At 34.1% G+C, this 24,792-nt stretch overlaps 3 protein-coding genes and 1 non-coding gene across 4 annotated transcripts; 1 reads left to right on the top strand and 3 right to left on the bottom strand.

Moving 5' to 3' along the window:
- Nucleotides 1-765: 765 nt before the first annotated feature.
- LOC116136210 (protein THYLAKOID ASSEMBLY 8, chloroplastic) lies at nt 766-1,543 on the bottom strand. Its single transcript, XM_031421921.1, has one exon. The coding sequence runs from the start codon at nt 1,499-1,501 to the stop codon at nt 812-814; it is 690 nt and encodes a 229-aa protein (XP_031277781.1). The 5' UTR covers nt 1,502-1,543; the 3' UTR covers nt 766-811.
- Nucleotides 1,544-2,045: 502 nt separating this feature from the next.
- On the bottom strand, nt 2,046-2,127 carry TRNAS-CGA. Its single transcript has one exon. It is a non-coding gene; the product is annotated as a tRNA-Ser (tRNA).
- Nucleotides 2,128-17,746: 15,619 nt separating this feature from the next.
- LOC116136165 (auxin-responsive protein IAA27-like) lies at nt 17,747-20,182 on the top strand. Its single transcript, XM_031421859.1, has 5 exons — nt 17,747-18,378; nt 18,750-18,979; nt 19,204-19,345; nt 19,660-19,721; nt 19,847-20,182. Exons 1-5 carry the CDS (start codon nt 17,882-17,884, stop codon nt 19,882-19,884), a joined length of 969 nt encoding a protein of 322 aa, XP_031277719.1. The 5' UTR covers nt 17,747-17,881; the 3' UTR covers nt 19,885-20,182.
- A 1,149-nt stretch (nt 20,183-21,331) lies between these two features.
- Nucleotides 21,332-24,792, bottom strand: LOC116136164 (peter Pan-like protein). The gene is made up of 8 exons (XM_031421858.1): nt 24,749-24,792; nt 24,516-24,609; nt 24,137-24,319; nt 23,548-23,778; nt 23,073-23,165; nt 22,802-22,989; nt 21,961-22,154; nt 21,332-21,800 (listed from the first exon to the last, which is right to left on the bottom strand). The coding sequence occupies exons 2-8, from the start codon at nt 24,531-24,533 to the stop codon at nt 21,679-21,681; spliced, it is 1,029 nt and encodes a 342-aa protein (XP_031277718.1). The 5' UTR covers nt 24,534-24,609; nt 24,749-24,792; the 3' UTR covers nt 21,332-21,678.

Below are 24,792 nucleotides of genomic sequence, written 5' to 3' on the forward strand. Positions count from 1 at the left end.
TATTATATCGAGTAATTTTGTTATATACATGGCTTCGTTTGTTACGCTATTGGGAATGCTATTATTAGTATTCCCAATAAAGTTAAACAGCAAAATGTTATTATTCTTAAAATATTATTCTATATTTTTTAATTTTTTTTAAACTCTCTAAATTTATTAATTTAACTAAACACCCCAAATTTTTTTTTTAGAAATTGCAAAAACACTCTGGCCACCCTCCGACGATGGTAGCCGGCTGTCCGTATTTAATAGATGGGTTAGAGATGTTTTTGTTAACTTTTAATATTTTATTATAAGAGTGTTTAGTAAATAAACAAACATATGGGGTATTTTTGTTAATTTCCAAATCCTATATCGTAATACCAGCCCAATTTAACGTTTTTCAAAATATTATTCTAAAAACTATAGAATAATGAACCAAACGGACCCATAGTATTCTCAATATTTTCTCAATCATATATGTTCATTTATTACAATTTTCATATTTTACGATTTTAATTATAATATTAATAGTTATATTCAAAGTCATACAAAATCTTACTCAAGCCTAAAGATAGTTTCTTAATATGGATAAAATGAAAATAAGAAAAAGAAATTATTAAAAAATTCATTACCCATTTTAAATCATCAAAATCTTGGGATTAAGGGTGAATTTGATAGATTTTACATATATTGGGTCTAATATAACAACATTTGTAATGACTAAAACATTTATATGATAAAAAAATGTTTTTCCTAAACAAAAATATTATCAAATACACTATAAAATACAAGAGAAAAAAAAATATACTGTATATAAAATCATATTTCTTTACACAAGTGAATTCTCCAAATTACCCCTAAAATCCCAACAAAATTCCCTTTCAACCTCATTAGCCAATTCAAGCTCCCCAAATCCTCTCAACCCTCTACTCAAAACCTTACCCACATATTCGTCTACTTTCCAACTGGACCCCACCCCACTTCTTTTCATCACCCCATAAATCCTCACCGTTGATTCCTTCAATCCAGCTCCAATCACACCCTTAATCACTCTCACAAGACCCTTTTCATCACCACCGTCGATCTCCTCCAACTCCCCAATCAGACGGTCAATCTCGTCCCGCATTCCCTTCTTGCCCAGAGCGCTTATCATATCCGCGAGTAAACCCAAGTCCCGATCCGGGTATTCCGCTCGGACGGCGGAGAAGACGTGAAGGGCGACAGCGCACTCGCCCTGGCGGAGGAGTTCACGGAGGGCGGCGAGGAGGTCTGCCTTAAGGAGGCGGGAGAGGGAGGGGTAGGCGGGGCTTTGTGGGTTCGTTTTGTTGGCGCGTTTTAAGGATTGGACGGCTTGGATTGCTTCTGTGCTTAGGATTCTGCCTTTGACAAGTGGTCCACGGTTGCTGCGTGGACCGCATCGTACGGGAATGTGATGGACGGTGGATGACTGGGTGATGATTGGCTTGGGTTTTGGAGTAGGAAGAAGAAAAGTGAGGTTTGAGTGAAGAGAGGAAGCCATTTTTGGAGAGGTTTTGGAGGTGAAAGAGATAATAGTGTAAGAAGTTTTGATGAAATTACCCTTTTGTCACTTCTAAAAAGACGTTTTTACCCTTTTGTAATGCCTAAAAATAATGATTCCCCAAATTAATCACAAAATATTAGACAAATAAAAGTTTATTGTTACATTATTCATCATTTTGTTTATCTCAACAAATTTAACTATTAACAATGAACTTGTAGCAATGTTTCAAGTGTGCTACAAATATACCTTAGGATGATTCGAACTGAGAAAATCAATAAAGAAAACAAATTTTCTTAAGATCGTTCGATCAATCTCTTAGAGTTTTAATATATATATGATTGAATTTTTTATGTATCCTCTAGATAAGAATGTTAATTATACACATATATTTTATACTTAAATTGTCTATATTTAGTATCATATGGTAGTTTTCATTTATTTTGTTGGAAACTTTTCTTATTTATTTTTTTAAAGAAACTCAAAATTTTGGTTAAAAAATGTAGACTTTTCGGGGAAGGGTGAAAAAGGAATTAACAAAACACGTCGACAGCAGGATTCGAACCTGCGCAGGCAAAGCCCAACAGATTTCGAGTCTGTCTCCTTAACCACTCGGACATATCGACGTTTGCCGTCATTCTCCTACTATTTATAATTCTCTATAATTAATGGGCTAATAGGTCCAATTACCATTATGCCTTTATGAAATTGGGCTGCAAGAAGTTTCACAAAAGGCAGCCCAATAAAGCCTTAAAGTCCAATTTTGTAAACACACTACAAGTTTTCTCAATGATCTTAAAATCCAGTATGCTCAAAGCAATTTTGCTCAATTTCCCTTCAGTTTTTGCAGCTTTCTGATTAATAATCTTGCTTTACAGGAACATTTCACCTATAGTTGATTAATAGGATACTATTTTACGGGAATAATACTATTGATCCGATAACATTATCTGTTGATCCGAATCATCAAACAATAAAAAATTTACGATGCCACGTAATCTATTAATATTATCAGCCAATGATATCATTATTCTCTTACTGATTTATATGAATAAGAAGTTATAGCAAAGTTGATGGCAAATATATAAAAACAGTTGCCATTAAAAGTTGGTCTCTATCATGTTGGACCAGCAGTGTGGAAACAGTTTCCAGCAAATTTAAGGTCACATTTTTTTTCCCTATAATGATGATGAAATGGACAAATTGAATTCCAACATGGTGGCCCCTTGTATGGCTTGATTAGCGCAAATAATATGGGTAGGATGTGAGAATTCAATAAGAATGAGCCATTTGTAATTCAGTACGCAAAGCTGCTATTAAATAGACGGTGTCAGTGTCACGTTTCGTATCGGTAATGTGCAAGAGTCAAAGTTCAGTTTATAAGTTTTGAATCATCTTAATCAAGTAGACACGCTCGTTTAAAGACAAATTTCTGTGGATTAATCTTAAAATAGATAATATCTATAGATAAACGTATTTTTTGGTGAGAACACTAGCGTGAATCATGTGAAGCACAAAAGCAAATCCGTGAGAGTATTCAAAACAGACAATATCTATTTAGTTGGATAGGGTTGTAACAATACTAAGTCTCATTTAATCGATCACATTGCACTAAGTAAACACGTTATGGACGAATACGTTTTCGTGAAGTCTCACAACAAATCTGTGAAGACTAGGTTCAAAAAAGAAACAATATTTACTTTAGTTCGGTGGGATCGATTGAATTGGTCTTATTAACACTGGACCATAAGCATATAAATGCGCTTAATGAGATGGGTTTCTCTGGTTACATATAGTTATCAGAACATTCTCATTAAAGACTATTTAGATATAGACAATCTCAAATCTTGATTGAGCAGTAGTAGTACACTTCAGGATTTGTGGTTGAGTTTTCCTGGAATATGCATGCCACAACTTCCCAATAACTTTCCATCATTATCACTGAAACCCTCTAGGTATAAAACATGATCTGTCTCATTAAAAATTTATAACTACTCCCATAACATTCTTTCTGGCAGATGCTTGATTGATTTGCCCTACTGAAATGGCCAAGCAACCACCCAGAAGTTTATCACCACATTCCTTTCGAGTATAATTGTTTGACCATGTTTAATATCTTGTCCTGATCTGAGTTCTCTTGAACTTTTAAAGATCTAGTGACACGAGAGTATGTTTATAAACATTTGTGGTTAAGATTTATCGAGAGAGAATCGAAAGATCATACTACACTTTGGGGAGAATTTAGATTCTTATCAAGTTCTGCGATGTCTAGCACTGACATCAACATCAGAAAGCAACAACTTTCAAAGTGATTAGCAGCTCAATTTCCAACACTGCTGGTTTAGATTGACATTCTCCCAATAATATGATGACAAATTTTGACAAACTTAAAAATTTTAACACTCAGGAATTCTGATATCATTTCACCTTTTGACACTTTCTTGTTATCAGATTCTGAAAGCAACTCATCTCCACTGAGAATTTGATGGATTGCCATTTTAATTTGATAGGAGGAGAAGAGACGGTTTGATTTTTGCTATAAAGTTTATAACAAACTGAGGAGGCTAACTTTTTAGTGTTCAGAGCTTTTGATGCGTGATTCATGTGGCACTAATTTGTGCATGGAAAGAGCTGAATCTGCTTTCCAGATTCTCCATTCAACATCCAATACTTACATTCTACACCACAATCGCTGGTTAAAATTGCTTCTAGTTATCTTCGTCAACAAGCAATCGACCCAATTGTTGTCGAAAAAGTTATCGACTAAACATTTCCGATGCTTAAGTCAATAAGTTCCTGAAAATGTCAATCATTGTTGCATTTACTATTATGACAACTACATATTGGTTATCCTTTTGAATGTGGAGCCTCTATATTAATATTATGACTGATGAGCTTCACACAATCTTGGCTAAAAATTATTGCCGACTGTTGTTATAAAAACTCGCAACAACCAGAGGTACCTAGTTGACCGCGATAGGACTGAGTAAGATGTGGACGTGATTATAAATAACCAGTTAGGTATGGATTAAAGAATTCATAATGCAAGAACACAAGAGATTTTTAAAGTTGTTCGACGGGTTAGAACCAGCCTATGTCCATTTTTATATTATTGCTTATGTTTGTTGTATACACAAAACGAATACAAGGAGGAAACACATAAGAACGAGCTAAAACTCTCTCTAAGTGATTTCCTATGCTTGAGTGAATCATCCGTCCTCCAAAATGGAGATAGTGCCTCCCTTTTATATACATCGTCTGACAATGGTTGGGAGTTGGTATTACGGGGTGGATTACACGCATAATCTCTCGTAATCCGGATCTTAGTTAGCCCCTACCCATGCTTAAGTTTGAACCGTTATGCTTAATATTGATGAGTTTGTTGGAAAAGTCATCTGCTATAAGAACGACACGTGGGACGATTTTGACCACTATATCTCGATATGGTGCATAGACAGGTGGCACAAATCTGGCCGTCAGAAAATCATGCACAACACCAACATTGACATTTTTTGTTTCTTGTGTGGATAGCTAATTTCTCGGGACCAACCATAATTCAATGTACAATATTTTACAGATTCAGTGACACCAATAATTCAAATCTATCAACGGTGCAGTACATACAGAAGCCACAAGCACATGGAGAGCATGACCGGTACTGTAGGCTTAAAGGTTGCATGATTGTTGGGAAACCAAGAGGCTAAGTGAAATCAAACTTAGAATTTTGCCAAAATTTTCCCATTTTTATGTGTGTGTTTATTAAGCTGTAGCCCTTATGTCTTGGCTCTTTTTATCTGCCTAAATTGCTGTGCAAAAGCTGTAATATTCCTGGTTGATTTTAGCTACACATATGCAAGTTCTTGTTATATAAATCTTGTCAAAACTTTGAAGATAAAGCACTACTAATGTTTGCATTATTCCCCTATTTCTTGACTCAATTCATAGCGAAATCTGTTAATGAATTATCAGAAATTACTATATATTTCAAGCGATAAAACCAGGCGTTGTTTTAGACTCAAAGAGATCACTGGAAAAGTGATAAAATGGCTCCCCCGATAAAGTTGTCATGTCGATGTGAAGGGAAAATCGATACATAGGATATATAATGATAAGCAATTCATTTATGATATATGTTGATGCGGAAAATTGCAANAAAACCAACATTGACATTTTTTGTTTCTTGTGTTGATAGCTAATTTCTCGGGACCAACCATAATTCAATGTACAATATTTTACAGATTCAGTGACACCAATAATTCAATTCTATCAACGGTGCAGTACATACAGAAGCCACAAGCACATGGAGATCATGACCGGTTCTGTGGGCTTAAAGGTTGCATGATTGTTGGGAAACCAAGAGGCTAAGTAAAATCAAACTTAGAATTTTGCCAAAATTTTCCGATTTTTATGTGTGTGTTTATTAAGCTGTGGCCCTTATGTCTTGGCTCTTTTTATCTGCCTAAATTGCTGTGCAAAAGCTGTAATATTCCTGGTTGATTTTAGCTACACATATGCAAGTTCTTGCTATATAAATCTTGTCAAAACTTTGAAGATAAAGCACTAATAATGTTTGCATTATTCCCCTATTTCTTGACTCAATTCATAGCCAAATCTGTTAATGAATTATCAGAAATTACTGTATATTTCAAGCAATAAAACCAGGCGTTGTTTTAGACTCAAAGAGATCACTGGAAAAGTGATAAAATGGCTCCCCCGATAAAGTTGTCATGTCGATGTGAAGGGAAAATCGATACATAGGATATATAATGATAAGCAATTCATTTATGATATATGTTGATGCGGAAAATTGCAATAACCAAAGGTGCGTGATTAACAATGCTAGAATCGTTTAAGATGAGTGCGTAATTATGATATATCAGCGATGGGAGTAATGCGATGATGAATGTGCAATAATAATCATAAACAACAAAGAGTCAGAAAGATTTTTTAAAGTGGTTCGACCGCTTATATTGCAAAACATACATCTACTGTTATGTTATTGAGTGCATTGGCGATTCTGGATTGCAAAGAGTTATCTCAACGAGTTTTTCTTCTTGAGGTTTCTTTTTTCTTAGTCTCTATCTCGGACTCTCTCTCTCTCTCTCTCTCTCTCTCTCTTCTCTTTCTCTCAAGATAGATTATCATTGAGTTTATATAGTACTCGTTATAAGATTGAATTGGAAATAAACTCAAACAGAAAATAGCAAGATCTTCAGCTTTGATCATGGAGTCCATATCACCAAATATCTTCAGTTATCCCCTCAGAATTTATCACACAACAGTATAAAAGGGTTCAAGTTAGATACTACAGCTTTGGATGACCATGACTTTTGAGGGCTCTGCAACTCTTACAAGTCACGATCAAATAACAAGAGGACTCCATTAAAATTTGAATGGAGCAACTGTTACATGCATTTCAAAAATGTTTTGCATAATATTAACACTAAGAAATTCATTGCGCGTTCGAGACGTGTAGGATTTAAATAGATAATGATTCCAAGATCTTGGGGGCATGCTAAATAATATTCATATGCCTGAAACAGATATATAATTTTTCATTGACATAAACAATTCATACAAAATTAAAGCTTCAATAATTTTCATTTTACAAATAATCTTTTACAGTCAACATGAGACTATGACTAGCTTTTTGTATGTCTTTTATGGTTGCAATTTACGACCCACCTTGCATATCTTTATTTCGATCCCCACCCTTTTTAATTTTACAATAGTTTTTAGAGCTAACGACTTTTGGTAGTGAAAGATTGGATTTCGATAGTTGAGGTTTATTGTAATTTGACTTGAGATGGACAATTGTGCAAGCTCTAATCATTCGATTGTTGAGAATTGGTAGTGTCGACGGGAGTAGGGTTTGAAAGGTTTTGGTGAGTGATAATCAAGGAAGAGAATGATGGTGGTGTAAAGTCTGTGAGTGGAAAAATATCGTTAAGCCAAAAAGTCGTTTACTCTAGTAGTTATGATTATATTCGAAAACTGTTTTTGAAAACAATTTGCCCAAAAAGAGAAAAACTGTATTTAAATTCTAATATTTGTTGTATTATTGCTTTTACTGTTCCTGTTCTAGTAGCACTAACACAAGAAAGCGGGAATGTTAGCTGAATGACAAAACATAATTTTCAGAAATAGAATATGGGAAAACAACTTGAATCCAGCTTTTATTTTGGGGCTATTCAAGTTATGGCCATATAAATCAACTTGCTTTTCACTGTAGCAATTGTGGGCTGCAAGTGAGACCCACAAAATAAAAAGTATATATTATACAGTTCAAACACATGATCAACATATATGTGTGATAACAACATTTATATAAAAAAACAAAAATGTGAGATTGAATTGGGCAACACTATATATTGATCGATAATGCTATAGTGTATTCTTATCGTTAGGAATAAATTATAAAAATATTCAAATTCTAGAAAAAATTCCGATGTCCGCGTCTGAAAGTTTTTCAAACCATAAATATAAAATAAAGTCATAAATGTAATAGCGTTTATGAAGTTGATTATCCTCGAGTGAGGAGATGTAACCTTATTATGAGTTAATTGTTGAGGGTTTAGCATTTTTCGGTTTCTGTTTTATCAAATTATAGTATTAACAATTGTAACATTAACCTGAATCGTTAGAACATAAAGTATAATATGGATGATGGAACGACAAAACGTCAACATATTATACATAACCTTGTTTTAATATGACAACATTTGAGTTAAATATTAAAACCTATAGATATTGTACACAAATGTTTATTCTTGTTTTATATTTATCGGATCAGAATCATCTTTTGACTTAAGTTTTACCTTAACTAAATACAATATTATTACTGGAGATTAATAAATAAATAAAAAATCTCATTTAGTGTAGCCCAGATGATTAGGGCGAACCGGAGATAGTATAGATAGACATATGATCTCAAGTTCGATTTCCAATATGAGTATCCTCGATTTAAGTGAAGACTTTGGTGGTGAGTTACTACGCTAGTCTCTCTAAAAGAGCGTGTAAATTGGTCTAGACACCTCAAATTAAAAAAAAAAAAGAATTCTGAACTACTCATATTCATTACTATACACATGTTATTAAATATGTAAATGCTACAAAGAATTCATACCTGATTTATCTTCTTATGATAAAGAGTGTTTAGATGAGATCAATTGCGTATGCAATGCACTAGTAATAATGTAGTTATCCTGAAGAGGGACCGAATTTTAATTCTTTGTAATGAAAGTGGGGGTAGGAGTAGGAGTATTCACCCTTTAATGAGGCGTGGGGGACAAATGGGACACCATCCACATTCAATAGTTTTTAATTTCATAATGCTTTATTTAATTTAATATCAAGAAAAAAAGCATCATTTTGCAATGAAGACAAGATTTTAAAAGCAATTGATTATAAGTTTACAACTCATACTAAAGAGACTCATTTTGTAAAGGTTCAAATTGACTACAACAATTTTATATATCATCTTAATCATATGCAAATCTTACCCATCAATGGATTTTTAATATTCTTTAACAAAAGAAATAATATAAAAATTCCATTCCGACTGACAACCTCGAGTTGCCCTATTTTTTTTTTCAATTTTTAATTATTATTCGATCTTTTTAATTATTTTTATACGCTAACAGAACAAGTTAGCATCTAGTTCTGTTTTTCAGGCGAAATTAAAAATAGGGTAACGATTATCATTGAAAGAAGTAGCATTAGATTTTGAAATCTCTATGAGAATCCACCTCCAAATTGTTAATGAAACCATGGCATTGTGCACTTTATTCTTTCTTGGTTTCTTTTGACTTCATTTCAAAAATTACTAAGGATGGAATTGTGTTGCAAAAAAGAACAAAGGAGTAGCATTGAGAAAGAAGATTCCAGAGATTTTTAGAGAAAGCAATTCAGAGATACCATGAACTTAGAGATAAAATTTAGCTTTTATATATATATATATAGAGCACCCTTTATCCACCTCGCTAAGTGGGTTTGGAGAATTACGATTATTATGTATTATTCTGCCCACCTTATTTGGTGGGATTCAAATTTCTCTACTTACCAGCATTTGATAGTGAGACTAAAAGGTGGCGGCTCTTGACTCGAACCTCGATATCATCTTTTCAAACGAGTTAAGAGTACTAATTAGATTACGCGAGATTGTCTAGAGATATCATAGTATCTGTATCATTTTTATTTGACATGCTTTATGCCTCATTAGTATCTATATCCTATTTCACTTATTGTGTCATACTAGACATCTTGAGATTAGGGTTAACTATTCATGGTTGTTAGCCTGTCAAATAAGAGGATTTAAGATTCAATATTATGTTTGATTTCTTCATGAACAAAACCCATTTTAGTAACATCACCTAGAATAGAAAGTGGCGTGTCATGTAGCAAGAACAAAAATATTTTACGAGATATAGAATCAAAATAATCATCACCGGNACATGTTATTAAATATGTAAATGCTACAAAGAATTCATACCTGATTTATCTTCTTATGATAAAGAGTGTTTAGATGAGATCAATTGCGTATGCAATGCACTAGTAATAATGTAGTTATCCTGAAGAGGGACCGAATTTTAATTCTTTGTAAGGAAAGTGGGGGTAGGGGTAGGAGTATTCACCCTTTAATGAGGCGTGGGGGACAAATGGGACACCATCCACATTCAATAGTTTTTAATTTCATAATGCGTTATTTAATTTAATATCAAGAAAAAAAGCATCATTTTGCAATGAAGACAAGATTTTAAAAGCAATTGATTATAAGTTTACAACTCATACTAAAGAGACTCATTTTGTAAAGGTTCAAATTGACTACAACAATTTTATATATCATCTTAATCATATGCAAATCTTACCCATCAATGGATTTTTAATATTCTTTAACAAAAGAAATAATATAAAAATTCCATTCCGACTGACAACCTCGAGTTGCCCTATTTTTTTTTTCAATTTTTAATTATTATTCGATCTTTTTAATTATTTTTATACGCTAACAGAACAAGTTAGCATCTAGTTCTGTTTTTCAGGCGAAATTAAAAATAGGGTAACGATTATCATTGAAAGAAGTAGCATTAGATTTTGAAATCTCTATGAGAATCCACCTCCAAATTGTTAATGAAACCATGGCATTGTGCACTTTATTCTTTCTTGGTTTCTTTTGACTTCATTTCAAAAATTACTAAGGATGGAATTGTGTTGCAAAAAAGAACAAAGGAGTAGCATTGAGAAAGAAGATTCCAGAGATTTTTAGAGAAAGCAATTCAGAGATACCATGAACTTAGAGATAAAATTTAGCTTTTATATATATATATATAGAGCACCCTTTATCCACCTCGCTAAGTGGGTTTGGAGAATTACGATTATTATGTATTATTCTGCCCACCTTATTTGGTGGGATTCAAATTTCTCTACTTACCAGCATTTGATAGTGAGACTAAAAGGTGGCGGCTCTTGACTCGAACCTCGATATCATCTTTTCAAACGAGTTAAGAGTACTAATTAGATTACGCGAGATTGTCTAGAGATATCATAGTATCTGTATCATTTTTATTTGACATGCTTTATGCCTCATTAGTATCTATATCCTATTTCACTTATTGTGTCATACTAGACATCTTGAGATTAGGGTTAACTATTCATGGTTGTTAGCCTGTCAAATAAGAGGATTTAAGATTCAATATTATGTTTGATTTCTTCATGAACAAAACCCATTTTAGTAACATCACCTAGAATAGAAAGTGGCGTGTCATGTAGCAAGAACAAAAATATTTTACGAGATATAGAATCAAAATAATCATCACCGGGTGACCTAATAATAAAATAGTAAAAAGAGTTCTATAAGCTTCTCAAATTGAGTCCCTTCAGACACTAATAGAATGGTCATTAAGACTCTTATCTGGCCGGCCGATAATTTCAGGGTCCTGATGGATTAGTTGAGGTGTATATAAGCTGGTCCAGATACCTTCGGTGAAAAAAAAAAAAAAAAAAAAAAAAAAGATATATAGAATCAAAATCACCCAAATAATTAAAGATTAATTTTAAGGGTATTGTTTAATTAATAGACAAGATATCTATAAGCATGCTTAAGATGGGATTTCACTTAAAGTTGATTGGTTGTTGCGATCTCACTTTTTCTTGGTGGACGAGATATAACACCACAAAGCATATTGTATTTATTTATTTTTATATGGAGATTATCCTAAGTTTTGTGATTTTATTATAGTAATCTTGAAAAGTTAATTTCCTCTTTATCTAATAATAATATAAATTTTAATGTTCAACTATGCAATTATGTTATTGAGGAAGCAGCCTGTTGGAATTAGGAAAATTAAAGAGCATTAACAATTATGATATGAACCTACCAACCAATGGCTTCTTTTAACAGCTTTAGTGGGTGGCTTTCTCAAATAATGCAATGTATTTGATTAATCTTACATTTAATTATCAATTAAAATAAATAAAGGGAATTACTTCTTTTATATACGTATTTAATAACTTTTATAATTACCTTTTTATATAATTACCTTTTTATAGGTACATATGGAATTAAGGAGAGAGGAAAAATACATTATTACAAATTTTTGGTGTATTTTTAAGTGCTTAACAATGTTATAGAAACTGGACTTGGCCTTGGTGGGGTTTTTTATGGGGAGATAAAGACGATTCTTATGGTGGTGTCAGGGAGGTTGAACGGCACTGAAAGTTGCCAGAATGAAGGAGGAAGACCGTTAGTCACACGAACAAGAGGTGGAAGACAAGCGACAAACGACAGCCAACCGAACTTCGGGATGACGAGGATTTTGATGTGGAGATGAAGGTGATGCTGATGCTGATGGTGGTGTCAGGTGGGGTTGTTGGCGTCGGAATTTACTGGAATCAGGGAGGAAGTTGTTGGAATCACTGATTTTTGGTGACTCGATTTTGTCACTGGGCCAGTTGGACTAGCAGTTTCCTACTGTTCTACCCGTTCAAACATATGTCAAAACGGGTTAACTGCTAAAAATGATTTTCTAGTGTAATTGGCTCGGTTGAGCCCTCAATTCCTGGTTCGACTAGTCGAACTGGTTAGGTTGGGTCGGGTTTCAGAACACTGGTGCTTTAATGACTATATATTGATTTACGAAATTGTGTTGACGGTTACTTATTAATATGCATGTGACATAAAAATATTTAAAAATTTATGAGAGTTCGGATAGGAAGATGATCCTAATTCAATCGTAATATATTTTTGTAAATTTTTTTTTTTTTTTTAATTTTTGTTAATAAAAACTTTTGATGAACGCAAAAGTGATCTTAAAAAACATGATATTTTTTTATTTACTATTTTATGTATTCATGTAGTTGTATTTTCAAGCTTTCATTAAATTTTTAATAGAAAATTTAAAAAGAAATTAGTAAAAATATGGTCAAGAATATCTAAAGTTAAAAATCAAAAAAAGAGAAAGAACTATTGAGAAGCAAAAGACTTTTATCATTTAATTTACTTTAGAAGACCAAGGGTAAACGGTCAAGTTAACGGGTTTACCACGGCGGTCAACGGGTCAACGACCTAATCATGTCGGGTTAAATTCTGTCAATGGTAAAATGAACGCCGTTATGTCCCCTAATCAGGACAACAAGATGCGACTGGACGAATCTTGCAGTCGGACTTTTCATTTATTATAGACCGTTGGATTTAGCACGCGATCCCTTCTTTTAGATTACACATTATTACAGTAGATACGAGCATGGTAACACGAGATTCACCCCGACAAATCACTGCACGCACAGTAAAAATAATCCGCGTAGACAATAAAAATAGTAAAATGCAATAAACAAATAACTCGAAAACATAATTATTTGTGGCAATCAATTTGAATTGCAGTATTTTTATACAACAAAAAAAAAAAATTATTTTTTTTTTCACGGTATTTTTAGTTTTTTATTTATGGGCTATTTCAACCTTTAATTAAAAATAATTTTTATAGTTATTTTGATATATTTTATTTATAAAAATATTCATGCATTTATCATATATATATTTTTTGAATTTTTAGTGACATTCATACCTTCGATAATTTTTACTATTTTAAAGAAAATAATATTTTATATTTACTATTACGAAAATCCCATTCCAAATTATGTGTTATTACTAATTTCATGTTTCAATGTTGTTAATAATGTTTTTGCTTTGTAAATATAAATTATGTATCTCAATTTTTTTTTTTTTTTTGCTTTTTTTTAATCATAGGGGGGTCCCGTCCAGCTTACACACCACCTCCATTAATCTTCGGGATCAATGTTCTAGGTAAGCCACAACACAAATTAAATTTATGGTAAATGATCCCAGATTCAAACTTAGGAAGTCATGAATAAAGCAAACTTTCTTGACCGTCAAATAAATTCCTGGGTTACGTATTCTCTATTTTGCTCCACTTTTTCTTCCCTTTTTGAAGTTTTGTTTTGTTTATCAATTTATTTTTTTCAAAGTTTAGTATCTTCTTGTATCAGCAAATGACTAAATCAGAAAAACCGAAATCGATATAACAAAAAGAATATCCTACATTGTTTCTCAATAATATTATTCAAAGTTCTAAATCCTCTCTGTACCGGGGGGGGAAAACGAGTCAAGACATAAGAGGTTGGGGAAGAAGCGAGTAGATGAAGAACAATACGTAGAAGTGGGGGGAAACAGAAAAAAAAAAAAAAAAAAATTCGAGTAAAAAAGGGGAGGACAAGATAAGACCAGAGTCAACATCGCAAAACAATTATATGCGACCGAAACAGCCAGTGCAGACTCAAATGATGTGTGATAGAGACGCTAATTCAACAAAACTTTCACCACTCTTTCCTTCTACTTTTTGGTCGCTGTAATTTACAGCATATACTAATGTAATATGACATGTGGGTGTGGCTTACTGAAGATTATCTGTCAAGAGACATTAGTCTCTTGAACACTGATCAATTCTTCGGAACTGTACGTAGCAAGGTTAAGTTTGGGTGGGGGAGTGGGGATAAAAAGGAGGTGGGATTACAAAGGGGGAAAAAGAAAAGGAAGGGAAAGGGGGGGGAGAGGGAGGGGAGAAAAAAAAAGGGGGAGGAGGGGGGGGGGAGAGAGAAGGGAGGGGGGAGGAGACGAACGGGGAGGGGAGGGGTAAAAAGAGGAAAGGAAAAAGGGGAAAAAAAAGAAAAAGAAAGGGAAAAAAAAGAAAAAAAAAAAAAGAAAAAAAAAAGGGGAAGAAAAAGGGGAAAAAAGAGAGAAAGAAAAAGAAAAAAAGGAATTGAGATTAAAAGGGCCCCAAGAAAGTTGCTTTATTCATTGACTTCTAAGTTTGCATCTTGGGATCATTGACCTAATTTAATTTGTGCTTGTTGGCTTACCTAGAACATTGATTCACTCCAACGTAAAAATTAATAGGCAGGTTGTCTGACACAGGTGTAAGCTGGACCGGGACCTCCCTTAATGATTTCAATCAAACATAGCAACAAAAAAAAATTGAGAATACATAATGGCATATGTACAAAGCAAAACATGGAGATTAACACCACAATGTGCTATAACAACGGACACGTAGTAAATAACAACATACTTTACGTTATAGGGATGTGCGGTATAGGAAATATAAAAAAAAAAATTTTTGGGATGATTTTTCTTTAAAATTAGTATAAAAGTATCGAAGTATGAATGTGCACTAACAATTCAAAAAAATAATAATATCTGATACATTCATGATTATTTTTTATACAATAAAATATATCAAAATAACTATACACTTTATTTTTTATTAAGGTTTTTAAGAAAATCGAATCAACATCATAACTAAAAATCCTATAAAATAAATAATAAACACAGGTAGAAAAATACAAAATATACAATATTTATAATAAATATAATAATAAATTATAATTGTATAATAAAAAAATACTGCCAATATAAACAAATAATAGCATAGGGGGCCACAAAATAATATGTTTTGGGGGAGGGGGGGGAGGGAAAGGGGAAAGAGGGGGGAGGGGGAGAAGAGAAGGAGGGGGAAAGGGGGAGGGAGGGGAGGGTGGAAGTTATGGGGGGGATATAGTAAAGGAGCAGTGAAAGGAGAGGGAAAGCTACGTAAATAGTGTGTAATCGAAAGAAGGGATCGCGTGGCTGAAAATCCAAGTCTATAAGACAGAAAAGGTCTGGGGGAAAAAAAACCGGGAGAAAATTCAGAAAAGGGAGCATCGGGACGGGAAGGAGAGGGGAACATAAGAGGGATGTAGTAACATTGAAAAGAAGGAAAAGAACAGAGAGAGGAGGGGAAACGTTGAAAATGACTAACGGGTAGGGGAAAAAGGGAAAGGGAAAGGGGGGGGGGGGAAAAGGGGTGACGTGATGCGGAAGGAAAAAGAAAAAGGGGGAGGAGAAAGAGGGAGAATGTAGCGGTGCGCTGCCCTGGGGGTCTGAGGAACATGTACTGAATCGCTGGTAGAGGAGTCTTGGAAACAAGATGTTCGACAACGTACAAAGTGAGACACCGTGGGTCTAGTAATGAAAAAAATACGTGGAGATTGGCAATTACATTGGTAATAGTATTAATGGGACAGGTGAGGGGATAGATGAATATCATTTGTAATGTAAGATAGAACCATGAAATGTCTAGCTAGTGAAAGGAAATGTGAAAAAAAAAAGCCAGAGATACAAGGGTGTTATAATAGGTAATAGCCAAACTGTGTCGGAGGTTGCCAATGAATTAACAAGCCTGTGGTTAGGATCCAAAGTTATAAAAGAAAAATAATACATGATACAAAAAATTGTAATGAGACCAATGGCGAATGGAAAACGTAACAAGATATACGTCTGTCCGGATGTTTGATTCGATCCAGGCAAGACAAGAAGGATATTACAAATTAGTTGGTTACTGGTCCATGCATATGCACAGGAAGTATCTCGGCCAACACTGTTGAATTTTGTCGCGGGTCAAACACTCGAGACGTATGTTTCTCACGACGACCTCAGTGCCAATCCCCATGACTTGCATATTTACCTCACATTTCCCAAACGTGATACCAACACAAAAAATAAAGTAACAAGGAAAGGCATGTGAAGAAATTATCACACAAGAACATGTAACTGTACGACAGAGATCCCATGCCACGAAAGAACACGAGAAGATGTATCAAATGATGAAACATGTCTGAATTCTGGTAAAATGTGTGAGTTCAGTTGCTTTAATAGATGGGGGGAAAGTGGTGACTTTTGTCTTAAATCTGTGGAGTTAACTGCAATGCTACTACAAGGATCAAAAATTCGTGCCTTGATGCCTAATTTCTGTCTCGCATTTCTCCATGAATCCGATGAACATCGAAACATAAAAACACCGGGTGATTTGGCTTACCAATGTTCAAGCCGACTGCTATCTAAAATTATATTTATATAATATAAAGTATACTGAGACAAACAGCAATGAGTAAAAGCTTTGCCGGCAATTCTCAGTTCTTTTGATTGTCGGTGCGTATTGATTTCTTAAAAGTTGCTACAACAACGACAACAATCTATATATCTAAATCTAAATTATTAAAGAGTAAAAAAGGGTTTTTGGTTTCTGAATTCGAGTTTCTATACATTAATATACATTAATAGGATGATTATTGAAATTCTTCTCCCACTATTGTTTTAAGATTTTAAAAAATTAGTTAAATGTGTATAAGTTAAGATTAACATGATGATCAAAGAGGTTTGTTAGTTTCCTTGAATTCCTCGATTCAAATTTTGGAATCATCTACTACAATAACATTGTGACTTATATGGTTATTTGAGTTTGTAAGGTTTTTAATAAACTTCGGATATTAGTTAGAATGCACACAAACTGGTTTAGATATCCTAATTAAAAAAAAAAAGTTTAATCAAAATGGGTGAATGATAAAGATAATATTTTGATAAAAAAACATTTAGATATTTTTTGAACAAGTTTTTTTGTAAAGTATTTTTTGATATTCTCAAACATACTTGTAAGTGCTTTTTGTTATTTTATGCAAGAAGCACTTTGTGCTCTTGATAACATTTTCTCCTCAGAGATCAAAGTAATCTTATCTTTCATGCTTTTAGATTTTTGCACAGTAAAGGAGTTTTTTTGCAGTCCCAATGAAAAAATTTAATTTTTAATTTTTTTTTAAAATTGGTGGCAAGTTGCTACAGAGAGGCCAAGGAAGCTTCTTTTTCTGCTAGCAAAACCGGCTCTCTCTCTCTCTCTCTCTCTCTCCCTCCCTCCCTCTTTCTTCTCTCTGCTTATTCTGAAGCACTTGAAATCTTCTTCTTTGTCTATATTTTGAGTGTGTTTGTTCCATTTGAGGTGAAGACTTTGATTGTCTACACCACTTGACATGATTACATAGGCTATCAAGACTTCTTCAATGGAAAGAAGCCCTGAAAAGCTCTCTTCTTCTTCTTCTTCTTCTCCCTGCTCGACTGAGCTAAACAACAACAACAGCAAAAACAAAACTTGTCTCAACTTCAAAGAGACTGAGCTGAGGCTTGGCTTGCCGGGTTCACGCTCTCCTGAGAGGAAAACACCACATGGGGTGTCTCTTTTTGGGAAAGACATTGAAAACAACACTAATGGGTTCTGTGTTACCCCTTTGAAGAATATTGTCTCTGGGGCTAAAAGGGGATTCTCTGATGCCATTGATGGATCTTCTGGCAACTGGGGTCTGTCCATTAATGGTAAATCTGAGGCTGATTTGTGTAAAGGAGGTGTTCTGTATTCTCCTAGAGGTGGTGGTTTGGATGATAAAAGTAAGATGATAAAAGAGGCTGCAGGAGTTGTGCCTCTTTCTCCAAAGCCAACAGTTCCGGAGAAGAAAAATCAAGTTCCTGCTGCTAATGAGCCTAGTAGTGCTCCTGCTGCAAAGTAAGTCTGCCTTCAAATTTTCCATTTTTTTTGCTTGTTTTACTGTGGTTTATGGAAAGTTTAGTCCAATAAATCTGCTTCAGTTGAGAGTTATTAGTCTGTTAAAATTAATCTCTAATTTTATCACAACTCTGTTTAATCACAAACTGGTGTATGCTTTTTCATATTGTTTGGTTTTTCATTTTTCTGTAACAGCATGTGCTTGGAATCTGTGGAAAATTTTTCTGAGCTGCATATGTAATCTCATGAAAACAAATAGTTGGGGCCTTTTTTGCTTGTTATATTTATTTATTCGCATTTTCTTATGTTTTTTAAATTTCAATCCTTCATATGGATGCAATAGTGAATCGATTTTTTTTTGGTGGTAACAGGGCACAGGTGGTGGGATGGCCACCAATCAGATCATTCAGGAAGAACACTATGGCCTCTAATTTGGCAAAGAACAATGATGATGCTGAAGCCAAGTCAGGATCTGGGTGTCTCTATGTAAAAGTTAGCATGGATGGTGCTCCATATCTAAGGAAAGTTGATCTCAAAATCAACAGCAATTATGTGGAACTCTCATCAGCTCTTGAGAAAATGTTCAGTTGCTTCACCATTGGTATACTCCCTCACTTAATTCTTTCATTTACTTGTCCTGTTCATGAATCGATATGTTTTGGCAACAATTGCCGAACATGTTTGCAATCTATGTCAATTTAAGCTCTAAAGAGTTTTCAAATTAGGAATCAACCTTGTTACTTGCTATTGCTGGAAGTTTTGATTAGTAGCACTGGTGAATATTTTGACTTGTGTTTAACTGTTTATGAATCATTGTGAATTCAGGCCAGTGTGATTCTCATGGACTTCCAGGGCGAGATGGCCTGAGTGAGAGTTGTTTGATGGATCTTCTCCATGGTTCTGAATATGTGCTTACATATGAAGACAAGGATGGTGATTGGATGCTCGTTGGCGATGTACCTTGGGAGTAAGTACTTTTCACCATTTATGTATTCTTCTCTGAGTCTTTGAATAATTTCCCAGTGAATATGTAACTCTTCACCCTGGATTGTATAGTTTTAGTTTAGAAAGTGAAAACGTACAGCAAAATATCATAAATTTGCCTATGTCTGATATGATTTGTTGCCAATGGAAGTTGAGAAATTACTTGGCAGCATCTCTATAGCCAGCTTGATCTAAATCCTCTGATCTGATATCCTGCAATAAGCTGTAAATTTTATATCTTATGCCTAGTTCAAAATTATTTTATTCTGATTCTGTTACTGTTTTTTCGTCGAACAGTATGTTCACCGACACTTGTAGAAGACTAAGAATCATGAAAGGTTCAGAGGCCATCGGACTGGGTATGTATAATCTTCTGCTTCTCTTGCGACATGACTTTTTTTTTTTAACCAAGTTCTGTATATTTTCTTTCGTTATATATGTTAAGTCTTCTTAAAATTGACTTCAGATATCCAATTGATTGCAGCTCCAAGGGCAATGGAGAAGTGCAAGAACCGAAGTTAGTTTGAAAAGGGTATATTGAAAACGCCAAAAAGAAAGTAATTTCTGAAGATCGTCAAAGTGTTTTGAGTTCAGCTTTTTGCTTAAGAATCATATATATTATCAAATATCACAAGTTTGATGTATTTAATTAGTTATTTTGGGGAAAACTTCCTCCTAGACAGAAATATAGCCCTGGAGATATCCTCGTAGTTAAGTTTGTCTTAAGTCTATTTTTGCTCCTCTTTGTCTTTTTTGTGTATTCTAATTGATGTATAAATGGATGATGGCTTGCTTATTAGTCTCCCCTCTCTCTCTCTCTCTGTGTCTCTCTTTCTCAGTAAATATTTGATAGTGGAAATGAAATCCAAAGCTTTCAGAACAGGAAGCTGATTGGCATTTGCATTTTTTTCGATTCGTCGTGTTTACTATAAGCGACAGAGGTTCAATATCACTCACCAATCTTTTCTCTAACCAAGCAGAAGTGAAGCCAGAAATTTCTTGGTTTCCAGGAATTTTTACTGTTTGTTTAGTGTTTAGTCAATGTTCAGTAACAAGAGAAAGAAAGCAAATAGATGAAAAAATGAGTTTCTTTAAGCATATCAATATTTCTTTTGTTTCTACCTGAGCTTACTCATCTTGCTTCTATTAGTCTATGCAAAATTGCAAACATGATTAAATGATTTTTATTTCAAGTAACTCCTGATTTAAGTGTAATGATTCATATCGTCCCCCAAAAATTAACCCTCTGGATTTTTTTATCGCAATCCCAAAAGTTTTCAGTCCTAAGATACACATAAGGGTGTGCAGGAATTTAGGGTAGAATTGGTATTGTGCGATTCTGGTTTCGGTTCCACCACTATAGGAACTAGAACCAAATTTGGAATCGAGATCCGAATACCCAAGTAAAAATCGAGTGTATTTGTAATTTCTGTAAACAATTGAAAGTGTATTTTAATTTTCACAGAGTATATTTATTAGTTTTTTAGAATAGTAGGGGGTATTCATAATTTTCCCGGGTACTGAAAACCAAAATCAAGACCTATGTTTCAGATTCTGGTTTCAAGCATTTAAGAAACTGGCCGGTTCCGATTCCAAATCCCAAGAACCGGCCAGTTGTAGTACCATGGGATTTGGGTAGGTACCTGGACCTGCCCACCCCCAGATACACATACAATCCGTTAATGAAAACGCGTAACATCAAAGTGTGTGACTTTAGCCAATTGTATATACATGCATTTGCAAAGAATTTTTTTCCGTACAATCTAAAGGTTCTGCATTCTTTTCTACAGTTTGTGAGAAAATTCCAGGCCTGAAGCATAGTAGAATCCTATGCCTATGCAGTATCTTGTGATTTAAATTATACTTTCCAAGAAAGCCATATAAATGTTTAAATAAATTGTGTTTATTCCTCTAATATGCATTTTTTTTTTCTTTTGAGAAAGATTTCTAGATAATCACTCACAAGTCATATCAAGAAACTATACACAGTACTAACATTACATTCTCTGAACCTGGAAAATCTTATCTTTTACAACAATAAAACAAAAACAAAAAAGTATGGGGATCACTAACGCTAGTGAAGCCAAAATCCTTGATAAATAATCATTCCTCTTCATATAGGCACCCAAGTACATCGCTAAAACAAAAATACAAAAATTATGAAGTCACTAGTGCTAGTGCTGCCAAAATCCTTGATAAATAAAAACTCTCTTTCATAGAGGTACCTTTCATCTTCTGAAGCACCAACTCCGTAGTGGCTGTCAAAACTGTTTTCATGTAATGAAAAAAGTATGGTACTCGCAATTCGGAATGTTACTAATCTTCCTCTTCCTCTTCCTCTACCTCATCCTCACCGTTGTCCTCATCCTCGCTTTCTTCAGTATCTTCTTGATCCTCTGCCTTCTTATTGTCCTGTTTTTTCTTATCACCAACGGGTCCTGAGGAAAAAAGAGGGGGAAAAAGAGATATAACTTTTGAGAAATTTTACATTAAGTCTTATCAATTTTCAGGGATGAACAAGGACAAGGGAGAATGGCGAACAATACGGATTTACACACGGTTGCATAAATTACATGTATATATGAGATAGACATATACCATATTCACTAAAGATGACTCCACCAGAACACAATCCTTCCTCAATCTTCATGAGTTGCAAAGTCATTCTGGGTCCAATCTCCTGAAGCTTGACAGCACTTTTTGTAGAAGCCCGATTGACTCTACCAAGATCATTCACCAGAGTCACTGTTGCTGCTTCATCATCAGCCTCACTTTCTGACCCGTAACCAGCCCTTCAAAAGCCACATGGAAAGAACAACATGAATTAAAATAAATCAAGAAGACCAAGTATGAATGTGTCATTAAACCCTAAACTACTCAAGGAATTACAGAATTCAGTACATACATACTGCAAGGAAAGCCTTCTTATATATGTTTCTCTTCAATTCTAAAAGGATTGTCAAATCTCAGCATACAATTACATTATTCCCACTAGGATACGCCCCCTCCAGCGACATGAATTACATATTATTAGAAGGAAATACAAGTAACTGTCTAAGTTGGCCAGAAAAACTCAAGCCAGAAATTTCATGTCCAATTGATTTAAAATTAGAATTACTACATAGATACAGATCCTAATCATTTAAGCTGACATACTTTCTTCAACAATCAGCTCAAACACTATAATTGTTAATTCTCCATAATTAGACATATAACTATAAGTCTTCAGATTAGACAATAAGACAACCAAATAATCAATCAACAGATCTGCATCTAGCCACTACCCAAAATAGCTTTATATTAGAACAAATAAATTAACCACTATGCTGAATAGTACACACACACCAAAACTAGAAATGAAGTGATGGCATAAACTCAATAACTCTTGCTAAATAGAAATTAGATTAGCATACATATATAAATGATTATGAATACTTACTTGGTAACAAAATCACTCACATCCTGAAGACTCCTGAGATCAGGGACTTGATGGTTCTGAACAAATTTTCTAAGTCTACGAGAAACACCTACAGGTTGTAGTCTGATTGAATAATGTCGAAAATCAATAAGCTTGGTGTCTTTATTGTAATTTAGCAACACAATTCTCTGGCAAGTAGAAAGCTTGACCTGAAACATAATAAAATAACATTAAGCACAGGAGCAATATCCAGCTGATACTAGCATTAGAGTTATATTGTCTAACCACCCACAGTGTTAACATCAATGGCTGGAAAGATGTTCTGAAACATAACGGTTGTAAGCTTTAGATGTTGATCTCCAGTTCCAAAACCAGAAAGAACAATCTGCCAAAACAACATATTCAAAAAACATGGGTTAGTGGAATAGCATGTAAACAAAGAACAAAACTTCCATTACTTGATCAGATCAATTTATGAATAAACATATTGCTTCAGTCCAATCATCTGTTGAGAAGCAAACATAAAATCTAACATAAGTGAACAGAAAAAATGCAAGTTAACTTGAGAGTCAGGGGGTTGGACCCACCATCTATAGGGTTCTGCTAATAAGTACTTTACAACCAGGCTTCATTGACAAAAGGAATATTATACTTAGAGCCAGTAAAATGAAAAAAAATATATTCTATATAGCTGGCCGGTTTATAATGAGGAAATCTACAAACTGAAAGCAACAATCAGAATGTATTTATGCTAAAGAGAAAATTACCAAAGGAGGATTTTTGAAAAGGTCTTGAGGACATCTAGGACGCACTTGAGATCGTGCAACATCAACAGCTAATGAGTACTCATGTATTTTAAACGTGAGAGTAGGGCCCTGTGGAGTTCTTGCAACCCTCAAGTATGGAGCAGTTTCAGTCTTTGACAATATGAGGAAATGTGTAACACCCATTGGCCCAGCAACATTCAAGAAGTCCTTAAGATTATTCCGCTTTTTCTCCTGCAATCATATAACAAGAAAATTAGAAGAAAACCATTGGATATTGCAAATATCAATCAAAACAAACTAATTAAGGGTCCTCTAGAATTAAAATCATGTCCATGGCTCAACTAAATTCATTGTTCAAAATTTTAAACACCTTTATGAGAAATCAGCTAATGATTTGATTTTACATTATAATCTATTAGTCTCATTGAGCATAATACTTCATGAAAACAAGGTTTCCCCAACAAAACCAATAATCCTTATTAATGTATATTCCAAGAATTCATCATCAAGTTTAACGAAACGAGCTCAAGTAAACAAGAACAAGACACAAAGAAGGAAAGTCAAAATCAGAAAACAAATAAAGCTTTACCTTAAGCTTGAGAGCAGTATACGGAAGCATCAACTTTCTTATGTCCAATTCAAGCTGCTTGAGAGGACCAGGCAATTTCCCTCGGGAAAACACAAAACTCTTTGGGATCTTATCCCCTGTGATGTGATCTACAGTAGGCTGCTTCTTCTTCCCAACCGGCTTCACAAATGCCTTTTTATTTTTCTGTTTTAATGAAAATAATAAAATAATAATCAGAAACTATGCACACTGACATTAACATTAGCAAAACTATTTTCAAAGTGCTTTTACAAAAATGATTCTTTTCATATGCTAGATTTTCTTCAATGTAATACCACTAAATAACATAATATTCAGCAATTTACTTCAAACTAAACCAAAGAGGAGGATATTCACTTACATTCCGAAAACGAGCCATGGCTTCGTAGGAAACAGAATATCGAGTCTTACTCAATCAAAGCTTTAAACTTTCCCGATTAATTACTTCTTGAATGCTACAAATAAAGTATTAAGAAAAAAATAAAAAAACCAGAATCAGAACACGAAGATAATATCTAGTATTGATCGTGTAAATAAACAAAATTCAGGGGTTTTGAAAGAGCTATTTGAATGAATTAAAAAGGATATACTTACAGGTAATGGTTTGCGGCGGCGGAGGTGGCGACGACGACGACGAC

Source organism: Pistacia vera, unplaced genomic scaffold (assembly GCF_008641045.1).
Source record: "Pistacia vera cultivar Batoury unplaced genomic scaffold, PisVer_v2 Contig31, whole genome shotgun sequence".
Lineage (NCBI taxonomy): Eukaryota > Viridiplantae > Streptophyta > Magnoliopsida > Sapindales > Anacardiaceae > Pistacia > Pistacia vera.

Coding starts and splice junctions, on each gene's coding strand:
- LOC116136164 (XM_031421858.1), bottom strand. Junction 23,779..24,136: donor ATACTGCTCTCAAGCTTAAG/GTAAAGCTTTAT, acceptor ATATGATTGCAG/GAGAAAAAGCGGAATAATCT. Junction 23,166..23,547: donor TTTTCAAAAATCCTCCTTTG/GTAATTTTCTCT, acceptor TTGTTTTGGCAG/ATTGTTCTTTCTGGTTTTGG.
- LOC116136210 (XM_031421921.1), bottom strand. CDS start 1,501: ATGGCTTCCTCTCTTCACTCAAACCTCACTTTTCTTCTTCCTACTCCA.
- LOC116136165 (XM_031421859.1), top strand. CDS start 17,882: ATGGAAAGAAGCCCTGAAAAGCTCTCTTCTTCTTCTTCTTCTTCTCCC. Junction 18,379..18,749: donor AGTAGTGCTCCTGCTGCAAA/GTAAGTCTGCCT, acceptor TGGTGGTAACAG/GGCACAGGTGGTGGGATGGC. Junction 19,346..19,659: donor GTTGGCGATGTACCTTGGGA/GTAAGTACTTTT, acceptor TTCGTCGAACAG/TATGTTCACCGACACTTGTA.